This window comes from Aquarana catesbeiana, linkage group LG01 (genome assembly GCF_042186555.1).
Source record: "Aquarana catesbeiana isolate 2022-GZ linkage group LG01, ASM4218655v1, whole genome shotgun sequence".
NCBI classification, from domain to species: Eukaryota; Metazoa; Chordata; class Amphibia; order Anura; family Ranidae; genus Aquarana; species Aquarana catesbeiana.
Window position 1 is genome coordinate 976269716 of NC_133324.1, and position 12632 is coordinate 976282347.

At 41.4% G+C, this 12632-nt stretch overlaps 1 protein-coding gene across 1 annotated transcript in view; it reads left to right on the top strand.

The window, feature by feature from the left end:
- LOC141128916 (cytosolic phospholipase A2 gamma-like) overlaps window positions 1–12632 on the top strand; it is a 71212-nt gene that overhangs the window by 11441 nt on the left and 47139 nt on the right. Inside the window, exons 2-6 of the mRNA XM_073616566.1 lie at window positions 4198–4220; window positions 4854–4938; window positions 5925–6070; window positions 10302–10509; window positions 11710–11784. Of these exons, the coding sequence (XP_073472667.1) occupies window positions 4198–4220; window positions 4854–4938; window positions 5925–6070; window positions 10302–10509; window positions 11710–11784 (537 nt within the window). The remainder of the gene's footprint in view (window positions 1–4197; window positions 4221–4853; window positions 4939–5924; window positions 6071–10301; window positions 10510–11709; window positions 11785–12632) is intronic.

Below are 12632 nucleotides of genomic sequence, written 5' to 3' on the forward strand. Positions count from 1 at the left end.
CTGCTGCCTGGGTACAAGAATAAAATGCTATGCCCACCAAAAGGGCCCCCATATCCATAATTTTATATTATGGTCACCTCTGCGTCCCAGTCCACAGCACATCTCTGCACCTATTCAACATCTGAAGTTTTCCTTCTTAAACATCTCACTTCTGCAATAACTGTCCATAGTCCTCACCTTTTTCACACCATTCCATTCACATCTCTAAGCGCACCCCTCCCCCATGCACAGCTCTTTTGTTTTGGTGCTGCACACTTCAAAACAAATCTTCCCTTATTCTAGGGCTGGCCATCCATCCATCCTCTTTTTAGCAGTCGAAACAGATCTATTGGGCGGTGGCCACCTCGGGCTCAGCACACTGGCTGCTCTGCCTCTCACGTAGCTGAAATGTGCAAATCAACCTGGTCAGCCAGCCGGTGGCAGCGGCTCCTGGGGCACCTGTCCAGTGTGCTGCAGCTACCCCCCCCCTTGTCTCAGGGGAGCTCTGCAGTAAATCATCAGGATGCCTCGGTGTTTACCCCCCCATCCTAAGCCCGCTCCTACTCATTCCTTTCTGTATGAACAGTGTCCAGGACAGGAGCCTCTCCCCGAATGGTCAGTCCGCCCTCATCTTGGGTGTCAATTTGCCACCCCTCTTAAAGTGCTGTTTGGGTCCAATGGGCCCCTGCAGAACCCATGGTAGGGCCGGCCCTGATGGAGCCAAATTATGATTGGTTGCTAAGGTTTACGTTAAAGTGTCAAATTTAATAGTTAGTGACATTTTTAAATTTAACTTTCTGTAGCACATCCTACATATATTAAAAAAATAAAATGTCCCACCACAAGAAATCCACCCACCCCCATTTACCTTCATTGGATCTTTCCTGCTGTCATACGGTTCTTTTCAGTAAATAGGAAATACTTATATCCCACCAATTAATAAAGTTCCATTGACCGACAGCTTGCAAGATCCAAAGCGACTGGACTTTGTCATACGTTTATAAGAACAATAAAAAGAGCGATTATGGGACTCTAAATGAGGTGTATGTCTCTACAAATATGGAATGTCAACTTATTGGTAGTAACCAATCCCCAAAGGGTAGTCCCTGTCATGAACAAAATATTTCTTGTGTACAATATAGGCACGATATAAACATATTCGATGCACAATAGTCACATATTTAATGTTTATACATAAAAGGACATGATTGGTACAAACAACAATAATGAAGAATTAATGTACAAATTTGATAATAATAAATATTTATAAACAACATAGTAAGATAATTCATAGTATTCAAGCACGCTGTAAACCTGGCACCCTTGAGTATGGACTCAACGCGTTTCATGGCGTTTAAAGCCAATCGTCAGGAGTAGGATGCTAAAAAATAAGTAAAAAATGGAAAGTAAATAAATTAAATAAATTTGCCTACGTCAGAGATCTATATAGTAGGTTAGGCTCACTAGTTAGAAAGAAGATGTAATGATGGTACTAACCTGTAGCGTATCCAATGGGTGTATACCCATTGCTACTGTGTTAAAATGAACAAAGCCTGGGTATGTTTATCTCACCCGGGGTTGAGGCGGGGATACCCAGCCCAGTGCAATCCCCCCAAACCCAGCGCCCATACGGATATGCAGGCTAAGTGGGGGGTGGAGGGGCCAGCCAGCCGAGGATAGGAGGATAGACCACACATAGGGGGACCAAGGTGGGGAGTTAGAGGGCCCAGGATGAGGTATGGTTACTGTATATTAGGTAAATCCAGGAACGAAGAGGGAGCTGGGGGCCACTCATAGGCGATTACCATCTATCTGGGACAACAATATTCATCCTCATTTTGCCTGACCTAGGTATGTGAAGGTTTCCCCAGGCTTTGATATTCATATTTTTATATGTATACAATACATGTAGATATATATATACTTAGCCCCTTTCTTGTATGTATTGTAGGATTCTAATGGACACTTCGTTCCTGGATTTACCTAATATACAGTAACCATACCTCATCCTGGGCCCTCTAACTCCCCACCTTGGTCCCCCTATGTGTGGTCTATCCTCCTATCCTCGGCTGGCTGGCCCCTCCACCCCCCACTTAGCCTGCATATCCGTATGGGCGCTGGGTTTGGGGGGATTGCACTGGGCTGGGTATCCCCGCCTCAACCCCGGGTGAGATAAACATACCCAGGCTTTGTTCATTTTAACACAGTAGCAATGGGTATACACCCATTGGATACGCTACAGGTTAGTACCATCATTACATCTTCTTTCTAACTAGTGAGCCTAACCTACTATATAGATCTCTGACGTAGGCAAATTTATTTACTTTCCATTTTTTACTTATTTTTTAGCATCCTACTCCTGACGATTGGCTTTAAACGCCATGAAACGCGTTGAGTCCATACTCAAGGGTGCCAGGTTTACAGCGTGCTTGAATACTATGAATTATCTTACTATGTTTATAAATATTTATTATTATCAAATTTGTACATTAATTCTTCATTATTGTTTGTACCAATCATGTCCTTTTATGTATAAACATTAAATATGTGACTATTGTGCATCGAATATGTTTATATCGTGCCTATATTGTACACAAGAAATATTATTTTGTTCATGACAGGGACTACCCTTTGGGGATTGGTTACTACCAATAAGTTGACATTTCATATTTGTAGAGACATACACCTCATTTAAAGTCCCATAATCGCTCTTTTTATTCTTATAATGTCCTAGGGATGGAGGTGAGTCTCTACTCCTTTATGTTTGGGCGGTTGTGGGTCACATTTCGGTTTCCTTTTATTTTTCCTTTGTCATACGTTTGTTTTTTTTTTTTTTTGTAATGTCTGTCTAGCTTGTTTAATGATCATGTACTCTACCGGACCTAATCAGTAATTTTAACATAACGTTTTTATCAATAGGTTGTCTTACCAATCTTGATGTTTTGTACTACCATTTAATAATAAAGACATTTACATTTTTTGATAATACTATCAGTATTTTCGACATGATTAAAATTTGTTACTAAAGTAACCTCTTACCTGGCTATCTAGAACCAGGCCCCTTTTTTTTTTTTTTTTTTTTTTTTTTTTTTTTAATATTTGAGCATAAAGCCTGGCTGACCAAGTGACCATACCAGGCTATATGGATGGGGGGGGGGGGGGGGGGGTGTTCTTGCTATGGCAGATCACTCAGCAAAGCACCTTGTTCTCTGAGGAGTATGGCCTCTTCCCCAAAACCCGGGCAGGGGGTTTATTAAATCTGGGACACCACCTTTTTAAAACCTAGCCCCCCCCCCCCTTCCTTAAATAGATGAGTAGTGTGTAAAGTATCCCTTCTCATTTAACTTAAAAAAAAAAAAAAAAAAAAAAAATCTTCTGGTCCTTTTTATAAATACACAATTTTAATGCACATTAGCATGTTGAATGTTTTTGCACATTAGAGACCATAGATAGAAATGTCAGCACAGGGAAATAACACATCAAAAAAAGTGCTGGAAAAATACTTGCAAACAATGTTACTTTGTATCTCTCCATCTCCTGTCTCTATACAGTGTTTATATACTATTTTATTTAAACAAATGCATCTCTGCCTTTTCTAAAATCCATTGAAAATAAACTAGTGAAATAACATCCACTATGTAAATGACACAATTATGTGAATACAGTCTGCACTGCAATAAAATAAAGTGCAGAAAATTGACTCCAAATCCTCCCGTGTCCTCTCCCATGATCCTCCTCCAGCATGATATCAAGCCTCTTGCCATTTCCTTATGACCCTTTATGTCTGAGGTCACAAATATGTGATGTGGGCATCATCCCGGTATAACCCCCAAAACCCGAGGCCGCACATCTGCATACGCTCGGCAGGAAGGGGTTAATGGTGTTCCAGCGGCTTTCGAATTTCCCCTGAACACTGCATAATGTTTGCTGTTTTCCGAACAACCAAAGTTTGGCCTGAACTTATGCTCGGGCTGAACCGTTCGCCCATCCCTACTTTCTACGTTCCTTTCCATGAAGCTCCTGCTAACTGATTTGGAATTCCCACTGACTTGTAGAGATAAAATGAGTGGAGCAAAAATCAATGTTTGAGCTGTGATACCTCCTCCGGGGGTCACAAGAACTTTTCATTAATTCTGGAAAAATGTGTGTTTGGACATTTTTGGTTTGTATCACCAGGTTGTTTCCGAACATCACAATGTGTCTCTTTTGTCTTCACAGGGAAATATTGATCTTGTAGATGGGTAAGTAATGTCACTTTCACCAATTTTAATATAGTCCTTTTTCTACTGCAGAACAAAAAAATAGACATTGGGTGGTGCTGGCAACATGAATCTGTCATCCTGTATTTCAAATATCTTCAACAGGACTTTTATTTGTAGAAAATTTAAAGGAAAAGGTTTCCCTGTGACCTCAGGGGTTTCTCAGGGACCCTACGGGTGCAAGCATTAACAGCAGGAGATAGTCGTCTCTTGTCTGTCTTACAGCTACTCCCAAATAGGCAGTAGTTCAGGTGTTTGTCTGAAGTACCACGTGACCAAAGCTTAGTCTGAACCTAGGTTCAGGCTTGAACGTCATCCTTCATGTCATGCACCTCATCCTTTGACCTCCCTGACACTATGCAAGCACCATTAAATGGGAGGTCAATGAGCCACAACTCAAGGAACCTTAGAGCTCCACAGGACCCAGGTTGAGAATGGCTCCTTTAATGGGAAAGCTTGATCAAGAGGGATTCTTTCCCACTTTGGGGATATTTCTATTAATTTGATAAAGTTATTGAATTCCATTTTATCCAGAATGAGTCTTGTCTCTGGAGAAACTTTAACTATATTCTGTCTGTAAATTTTTTTTTTTTTTTTTTTCCCCACACTTTATAGTTCAGAAGAGGAAACCATAGCTGTCAAGGCAAGGATGAAAAAAGTAAAGGAGACCCTTTTGTCCTTAGGCATGAATGTTAAAGAGGTAAGTCTTTAGTATTTTAGTCTTGTAAACCTTGATTTTGAAACCACATAAACCAAGTAAGCATTTCTCCAGACCTGCTCCTCTCCTGTTCATGAACAAATGAGGTGCTGGCTCAAAGAGGCCCATCCTTGCTCACCATTGTAAGGAATAGGCAAATGTACTACTTTGCCCAGCTGTTGCTGATCTTGGTTTACTTCCTGGACTTGCTCTGCCTGCTGATCTGGTCCTTCACTGCCTGGATAAAGCCGACTGCCACCTGCATCCTGGCCCTGCTACCATTTCCTGCTCTGGTGCCAAGCTGCTTCAGCATCCTGTCCTGAGGACTGCAACTTCCAGCTCTACCCGCCTAAGGAGCGGACACCACCAGCCAGCTACTCTGGTACTTGTGTTACTCCATGCCATCACACTCTCTGCCTCCACCTCTAGGAGTGTAGGGCAGAGGAGGTGTATGAGGCCTCTACAATTTTCCAGTCTTCATCCCATTTGTGATAGTATAGCTGCACTCATGTCTTCATCCATAAGCCACCACTTCCCTAAAATGTCTCACCATAGTTACAAAAATAACCCAAACCCTTATGGCCAAGCCATTCATGATGAAACACATTAAGGAAGAGGGGCTGGACTGTAGTGCAAAAAGCACTGAAAATGCATAGGTGTGAATCCCAGCCTTATGGCCAAGCCATTCATGATGAAATGCATTTAAGAGGGGCTTCTGGTTGAAGCCATGTTTCAGGTATAAAGCTGATGATTGAATTGAACAAATTTGGAGGAGTGGAGATCAGAGTACAACTCTCATTTGTTTATTCCTTAACTATTATATAAGGTAAGATTTCCCTTCATCCTCATACTATAGCTTTATACAGATGTTGATTTATCCCATACTTGTATTGAGTTTTCATGCTGTTTTATCAATTTATTACCACTGTTTACATATTCCATCTAAAGTAGACCTTTTCATGTTTGTTGTTTTTTTTTTTTCCCTGAAGAATTGCAACCCTCCTGTAATCGCGGTCTTGGGATCTGGGGGTGGACTCCGTGCCATGGTTGGTTTTCTGGGAACAATTTCTAAACTGGCTGAACTCAACCTTTTGGGTACCGTGACCTTCATCAGTGCGATATCTGGAGCAACATGGTATATATGTATATTCTAACAGTTTATATAAATTATTGAATATATAATTGACTTTTTTTTTTTTTTTTTTTTTTTTTTTTTACCACTTCACGCCCAGGGCAATTTTAGAAATTTTTCACGTTAAAATATTTTATTTAAATAGAAAAGTTACCACTTCAGCCTTGGAAGGTTTTACCCCCTTTAATTACCAGGCTATGACCCCCCCCCCCCCCCATCCCCCCCCCCCCGCTATGTGATTAGCATAGGCAGGTAATAGGTTCTTTATGGAGACTTGAAGGGTCTATTAGACCTATTGTGTCTCCCCTGCTAATCCAGCACAGACAATGCTTGATTAGCTGCCTCTCTAGCTACAGTGGCCAGGGAAAGATAGCTCTTAAATAGAAGTAATGAAATCATTGTCGCTTTCAACTTCATTGCTTTTTGTTTGTAGACCAGCCATTCATGGAGTCTATAGGAAAAGGGGAGCAAAGAAATGGGGTGTAGATTAAGATTGGTAGGGTCCAAGGAAGGCTTGTTTAAGTATGTGGGTGACTAGAGAATGTTTGGGAAGATGACAGAAAAGAGGGAGATTGAAGCTGTGTTAGAGAGTGTCGGATAGAATCAGAGGGTGACCATAGTATTTGTGAGGGTCCAGGGGACAGGTGGTTTGGGTGTTAGAAATAAGTTTAGTAACCTTGTCTATAGTAGTAGGTGTAGTAATGACTGAACAGAGGTGACTCCATCTTGTGCGGCCATGGAGTCATATAAATTCATAAATCTTATCTTGTATATTCAGACTCTAGTTAAAGTCAACTAGTTCTGTTTTTCAGCTTTATAACAGGCTTTCTATAAAGCATACAAATAAGAAAATATATCTTGCATAAGCAATTTTATTCTGTAACATCTAAAGAATTGTGGCTCAATATGTCTGGGCCACCTTTCCTGTGTCATGAGACATGAAATGGGGAAGCAGGACTCATGACTGAGTCATAAAAGCAGATGGAATAATTATTGATATGTAATGATGTGAAATGTACACCTCTGTATTAACCACGCCCATCTTCCATGTGATTGGTTAATGTTAACGTATATAAGTTGTATACCCGTCTAGAATTAAATCGGATAGCTTTGAACATAACCTCTGCATTATCTCTTTTTGTGTTCACCAAGAAGCCATCTCCTCAGTACTGAGGGTCTTGTGAGTGTGGTAATTGCTATGATAATACCTAGCTGGTCTTGTCAGCTATACGTAAATACCGTTCGATTCTCTTCAGTAGGGTTGAATAAGGGGAGTGTTGATTATACTTGTTGACATGGGTGTGGGGGAGATGCCGGTAAAGTGGAGATTTCATCAAATGATAAAAGATTTAATATTTGAAGTGATTGGCGATCTCCTGGGCAGTTAGTGGGTGGAAGCAGTGGAGGATGAAGCAGAGTTTAAAGGTAGAGAAGAGTTTGACATGGACTGGATGATAAGGTGTTAATGAGATAAAATAGGTCTGCTTGGGGAGGAGGCAGGAATTGCATTTTTGGAGGGCAGATTTTAATTGGTTGAAGTTCTTGAGAGACTTGGTCTTCCACTGATGCTCAAGAGCCCGGCTATGTTTTGAGACTTCTGGTGTCATCTGTTTGTCAGGGTTTGTAGGGTCAGGACCTGATTCTGTGTAGGGATGAGGGCAAGCTTGTCCAGGGCAGAGGATAGGGATCTATTGTACATGGAAGTGGCTAGATTGGGGCAGGACAGGTGGTCAGTAGCAGAAAAGAGAAGGGTTAAAGTGGCAACTATTTTACGAGTGATTGTTGGGCAATTGGAGGCAAAGGTAGTGGAAGACATTTTAAAACTGATAAGGTGGTGATCAGAGCGAGGAAAAGGATTGTTGGAGAGGTTGCACATGGGTAGGAGGATACAAGGTCAAGGGTGTTGCCATCAGAGCAAGTAGAAGCTGTACCCATTGCTTCAGGTCAAATGAGAGTTTAGACTAGGAAGTTTTAGAAGTAGGAGTGTTCATATGAACAGGGATGTTGAAGTCACTGAGAAGGATTATGGTAATTGCAGACAAGAGAAAGTAGGGTAGCCAGGCCAAACAATGTCAAGTAGAGTTGATGATGGTCCAGGGGATCGGTAGATCACAGCACTTAAGAAAATTGGAGAGAATAGACGTGGACAGTGAGGGTGGAGATTAGCTGGTGCTCTGTGGTTATATTCCACCTCCCTTGCATCCTCTAGGTCTAGGAGTGAGGTCCAGTGAAGGCCACCATGGAGAGGGACGGAGAGGCAGTGTTGGTTTCATGAAGCCAGTTTTCGGTTACAGCAAGTAAATTAAAGGAGTTGGTCACAAGGTTGTGAACAGTGGTGACTTTGTTTGCCCACAGAGGGGCATTCCAGAGGGCACAGGAGAATGGGAAGCCTGGTTTTGAAAAGGGGAGACTAATATTGTGAGTGCTTCCAGAGGATGTGAGGTGATGGATGCATTGGGTACAATTTTTAAAAAGGGAGGCCCAGGGTTTGAGGATCTATATTTGCAGAGATGAGAAGCAGAAAATTGAGGTAGGTAATGAGCATTGTGTTTTATATAAGGGCACATGTCCCAGAATCGTGTCTTTGTGTTGTGTGTGTTGTGTTTTTTTTTTTTTTTTTTTTGTGGGAGGGATGAGGAGTTAAGAGGCTGTAACTGTGAAAACAAGCGACGGAGTACATGTTTTCAGAGAGGAAGGAGAGCTGAATGTGAAACGAGGTCACCTGCAGTCCGCTGATTTTGTAAAGTTTGCTTTCGATGTTCGTTTTGTGCAAATTACTGAAGCTGAAGTGTCACCTAATTTAAAGAAATCCCACTTTATTGGAAGAACCCCAGCATTCATCTCCTGGGTCTGTGTCCTCCAAAAAAAGTGCTCTTGTTTAATACTGTGGTGGGTGTGGATGGGATTTGCCAATTAGGAGTTAATATTCGGCACACAACTAGCACAGCAAACTTTTCACACCACAAGCAACCTACAACAGGGCCAAGGGGGTAGGAATGTAAAAGTACGGCAGCCCATAACTTGGGTAAGCCAGTTGAAAACCAAATAAACCTCAAAATGTGAACAGGTCTATAGATGGCTGTGAAACAGCAGTAACACAATTCAAAGTTTACCAAGGAGACATTTGAGCAGTTTAAGGTGGATGGGAATAGCGGGAATATAAATGCAGGTTTTATAAATGAGGAGAGAGTGATGATCAAAAGTGGAAGTGTCACTTAAAGAACCCCAGCATGCGTCTCCCTGGCCTGGCTTGCAGGGAGATCAGGTATAAGATGTTTCTCAATCTCCTCCTGCTTGATAGATGGAGACATTTTCAGCAGTCTGGGGCTCCCTAAAGGAATGGGATAGCTGGTGAACCACTGCAGGTGGCAGTGAAGGGGGGGGGGGGGGGGGGGGGGGGGGGCTACTGTAAAGGTGATCGGGAGGAAGAAAAGCCATCTGGATCACTTTTATTAAATGGCTGAGAACTCGCTGTGTGTAAATGCACAAATCCTGGTTCTGTCAGGAGAGAGGAGACAGATTGTGTCCCTACTAGGTAGGAACAACAATCTCTCTCCTAGTCCGCCACATTTCCCTCCCCACAGTTAGAAACTCACATACGGAAACAAAGTTAACCCCCTTGATCACCCCTAGTGTTGACCGCTTCCCTGCCAGTGACATTTAGACAGTAAATCCGTGGCTATTTTTAGCTCTGATTGCCAAAATGTGTCAAGTGTCCATTGTAATGTTGCAGTCCCGCTAACAATTGCAGATCACCACCATTACTAGTGTAAAAAACTATAAAAATGCCAAATCTTTCCCCTATTTGGTTTGCGCAAATGTTATAGCATCTACAAATATACGCTTATTGCATTTTTACTAAATATGTAGAAGAATACATATCAGCCTAAACTGATGAGTGTGTGTTATATAATTTTTTTTATATATTTTTTTCAAAATTGTCAATTTTCTTGTTATAGCGCAAAAAATAAACTGCAGAAGTGATCAAATGCCACCATAAAGCTCTATTTGTGGGAAAACAAAGGATATACATTTTGTTTCGGTACACCCAAGCAATTGTCAGTTAAATTGACGCAGTGCCATATCGCAAAAAATGTCCTGGTCAGGAAGGGGGCAAATCCTTCCGGGGCTGAAGTGGTTAAACAACAAATTGGGTAGAGATTTCAGGCAAAGGAAGCATGTTGAATGAATAACTTGCCTATCAATCATCTGACTTACTACTTTAATGTTCCAGGTGTATGTCCTCTCTGTATGCTAAAAGTAACTGGTCGGACTTTTCATACATGAAAGATCTGGAGTTTTGGTTATGTGAGCGAATCAAATTGGAAACTGACCGGGACTGGACAAAGCCATGGGAGAAGATAAAAGAGAAATTTCTTGGAGACTCATACACTCTGACAGATCTTTGGGCCTATACATTCGTGTTCTTCGTCATGAATAAAGTACGTACATGCCAGGTCCTGTCCAAGGTTTTAAACCAAGAAGAACCTTTAGCTCTGAAGTGAATTGACTTTAGCTTCTTGAATAATGGAGGCATCACAGTCTCTTTATTTTTCTGTTCATCAATATCAGCCTCTTTGTTGCAGTTTGTCTGCATCCCAACTTCCTCTCAGATGTTATCAGTACCGGCAATCTGAGGCATTTGTAAGGACTCAAAATGAGCCAAACTGTCCTGGGTTTGCTGAACTTCAAAGTGCGCACCCCCCCCCCCCGCCCCCCAAACCATAACAGGACACATGCCCTCAACATGAGGGGGTGTAATAAAGACACCCAAATGTTTGACAAGCCCTTTATTTAAACTCGCAAACATTCCTAGCTGTGAATCCATCGTGGTGCCTGCTGACTTCTTAAAAGAGGGACCTGGTGCACACAACCTATGCTAACAGTACCATTAGCTGAATTTTATTTTTCATGAGCTGTCATTCATATAAATAGGGGAGCGTGGCTGGTGGTGACATTGGCCAAATATGCTCATATGACAATGTCCCTGCTATCTGTCAGTGACCATACATACGCGTTTTGCTCGGGAATAAGTCTGCACATTTGTCCAAGCACCAAAAAAATTGCAGCAAACCATTGGCTCATTCCTGGTGAGGACTGATATTAAAAGGGGTTTTGCTACTTTATTAACATTGTTTTGGTACATTCCAGTTCATTTTATTTCATATATAGTTCTAATTAACCTTCTAAAACAAGTATGGTAATGGACAACGTTGCTAATTAAAGCTTGGGTAGCAGAAGGTAATGGAGCTAAAGTTGACTTCTATGGGAAAAAGTCATGATTTGTACATCAGTTCAGCTAATTACTAATCATTCTGATGTACAGTTTTCAGATATGACAAACATAGCAGCAGTGTATTCTGGGATAGTGACCTGAATCCAGGTCTTGGCGTTTTTTTACGTGTGTTTTTTTTTTTTTTTTTTTTTTTTTTTTTAGTTATTCATGATTATTCACAAGATACCATCCTGACTTGGACATAATTATTCTAGTTTTTGCTGCTTGCCTGTTCATGACCTTGCTTTTAAATTAACCCCAGCTGTCCTCTTGGCTTGTACCAGCCAAAAAAAAAAGCTGGGGGGGGGGGGGGGCACACCCTAAAACAACTTCCACTATTACACTTTTTTTTTTTTTTTCTCTGCAGATTAATGAAGAAAAGCTGTCCAGTCACAAAGAGATTTGCGATATCGGTGAAGACCCGTATCCCATCTACTGTGCTGTGAGAAAAAGTAAAATGCATGAAAACAGATCAGGTGTGTTTACTAGAATGGCCTCTTTATTCCTCACCATGTGATTCCTATAAAAGAATACTAAAAATAATTGGGACTTGGGCTTCCCATTATCCATATACTATTTTATTACAGAATTTACAAGCTCCTTCCCTGGTGGGCTGATGCCATCCAGATTAAGCCCTGCCGATCAGACACTAAGTGGATGTAGAGAAAGCTGCTTATCGAGCTAGTGGAGCACTAAAGCTGGCCATACACTAGTCAATTTTCCAATAAATGTTCATTTTAAAAAATACTCAACAGTACATTCCATCAGTTGATCAAAGTCATTCAAAATTGGTTTCCTGGAACTATGCTCACCTCCACACCAGCCATGTGGTGTCCATGAGCCCCTCCAGCTACTCTTCTTTTTCCTCTTGTCATTTTGATTGGTAGGGTCAGGATGAAGTCCCTCCCACACAGTTTAATCTCGACAGATGCAAAAATTGTTCTGTGCTTATCTCAGTATACATTGGAGGTAAGAATACTTTAATCCCAAAGGGACGCAGTAAAAATCCCCAGTAGTATATCGGGGAGGGATGGAAGTGCACACCAAGAGATACTCAATTACAAATGTGACAGGAAGGCTTCAACTCCATTCCCTCCCCCAACTAGAGGTTCAATTTTGGAATAAATGGAGTTTCTGGAGTGAAAACCATTCACTGATTGAAATGTGTTCATTGGAGAGAATTTCCATCCTGTTTGACTTTTCTCATTACTGCATCAAATAGCTTTGACTTGACCCCACCAATCCTTTAAATGTTTTTTAAGACAATTTTTGAAACCAAATCCCCATAGT